This window comes from Perkinsus marinus (assembly GCF_000006405.1).
Source record: "Perkinsus marinus ATCC 50983 genomic scaffold scf_1104296947806, whole genome shotgun sequence".
Classification (NCBI taxonomy): Eukaryota; Perkinsozoa; order Perkinsida; family Perkinsidae; genus Perkinsus; species Perkinsus marinus.
This window is the reverse complement of record NW_003210460.1, coordinates 1-2,202: the sequence shown is the minus strand read 5'-3', so window position 1 is coordinate 2,202 and position 2,202 is coordinate 1. Positions and strand designations below refer to the sequence as shown.

At 44.4% G+C, this 2,202-nt stretch overlaps 1 protein-coding gene across 1 annotated transcript; it reads right to left on the bottom strand.

Annotated features, from left to right (window-relative positions):
- Window positions 1–592: 592 nt before the first annotated feature.
- Window positions 593–2,069, bottom strand: Pmar_PMAR011465 (Phosphonopyruvate decarboxylase, putative; the record flags this gene model as incomplete). The annotated part of the gene is made up of 9 exons (XM_002779116.1): window positions 593–763; window positions 813–901; window positions 949–1,067; window positions 1,304–1,404; window positions 1,450–1,575; window positions 1,621–1,676; window positions 1,739–1,827; window positions 1,870–1,945; window positions 2,013–2,069. Coding segments are annotated over 9 exons (884 nt in total), but the record flags the coding sequence as incomplete, so codon positions are not given.
- Between the last annotated feature and the right edge of the window lie 133 nt (window positions 2,070–2,202).

Genomic DNA, 2,202 nt, shown 5'->3' with positions numbered 1-2,202 from the left:
CTTCCGTCAACACGGTGACACCAAGAGGCTCGATCTCGACCCATTGAGTAGATCCAAGGGCTTGTTCGGTTTCAGTAGAGGAGTCCTCACTACACTGAATCATTCACCCTAGACTATCCCGAGATCGCCTACATGGAGCTACGAGAATTGACAAGTACTTACTCTCGCAACAAAATCGAATGACAGAAAAAAAACAGTAACGTAGCAGCTCGGATTCCGAGAACTACATATATCGCAACGAAGGAGTGGAACAGAATTGGCGAGAAGGACACACAGGAGTTACTCATATCAAAACAGCACACTGTCGTCGCGCAGACTATGCGACGATAAAAAAGTTGCTCTCTTCCCCTACTCAGTTATTTGCAGACTGTATCCTCTGTATTCGGTTCATAAACACATTCTGAAAACATGACAGAGTTCATTAGTAGCCATGCGGAGCTTGGAAGCATACGAACAAGGAGTCTGTAATGCACATTAAACAGTGGCATAAAAGGAAGTCACCAGTGGCCATCACAATGCATATAGAAGCTTCCAGTGCATTGATAAACCAAAGATCACGATAAAATACTTCCCTCAATTTGATAGGTGTAGCAATCTCACCTTATTCCCTTGTGGAGTGGTAGTAGGCCTGCCAAGATCAGCTCTAACCCCGGGTTTGACGAGCACCTCGATGAACACAGGCCCACTGTGGGGTTGGGCCACAGCATCGGCTACTGCTGATGCGAGCTCCTCCTCAGTACGAACCCGTATAGCAGTAGGGTAGCTGAAGGGTAGAAATTCTCTCACTAAGGATCGATCCCTGGATCTCGGACTACCCAACATCTCGGGCAATACCACATAGATTCAAGCCAGCAGCAGCTGTTGGCTGCCCTCCGACACTCTCATGCATCCCATTGTTAATCTGACCAATTGTGTGAGGTCGCAGGTTCAATCCCCAGCACCGCCTACCAAGACATGAACTAAATTCTCAGCCTTATTAGTAGCCATTGATCCCATGTGCATCAGCAAAGCTCCGTCACCATCCATACACACCACTGGGGACTTTGACGGCATGTGAGTAGCCAAACCTAATGAGAGAAACCATCTACAGGGATATCGACTATTACAACATGACTCAGAGAGATATAAAGCAGGCACACATCACTCGAGAATGGCGAATCAACTCTCAGTGCAAAGATCTTAGTCACTCTCAAGCTAAATCAATGATAGTTAAATTTATGCACATATAAAGCAATTACTACAAGGAAAATGAACATACAAGGAAGCACGGATGAATCCCAGTATGCTATTATAGTATCATTACCTTCTGCAATGGACCCAGCATGGCCCATATTGCCAACACATAGGAAGTCTTGAGAATGATCTCCACCATACTCGTTAGCTCTAATCTCGAATAATTCTCGACTGAGGAATATACTTATCTATCTTATTGCCAAGTTTAAGGTATACCTCAAGAATCCTGTAGTGCCGACATATGTAGCCTGATCACCACCAGCCTTCAACACTACTCTTATGGCATTCTCCCTCGTCATAGGCAAGGTCTTATCATACTCTGCTGCCATCTCCAAAGTATATCTTTAAAACTAAGCTAATGGGCATAACGTCATATTACTTAACTACCTCGAGAAAGTATCCTTTCGAACCAGTATCAAATGCGGAGTCTTGCTCTCCATAGACTAAAATAACAGCCATAGGAAATTGAACCAGATACCTCTAGAATGAGAGCCTAACACCTTACCTGCGCCGCCGCTGCTTCCAGAGCTTCCAAAGCTTCCGAATTCTCAGTAGGCAGCTCAGTGCAAGCCAAATCCATAGCTTGAATTATACCTAAGTAACACCACTAAACCCAGGTTCGATCCGCAATATTACCAGCCTGCAATTTTCCCATGATCTTATGCTGTGGCTCGTCCCTTACTCCAGGCTCACCACGCCAACCCACCAGAACCTAAATGCTCACCAATCGGACATCATCCGTATCTTGCGCGAGTAACCTCAAGATACTTCTCTATTACCAGCATAGGAATCCCGTACACTCCGGGATGAGCCAATGAGAGGAGCGGATTGACCATGTTACCATAACCACTATTCTGAGTGTATCTAAAGAAAAGAACAAGTTGGAATAATGTATATAAGCATAGTTACATATACAGCATAATTGCATACAATACCGTATAACATCATACATTTAATAAAATAGAGAAA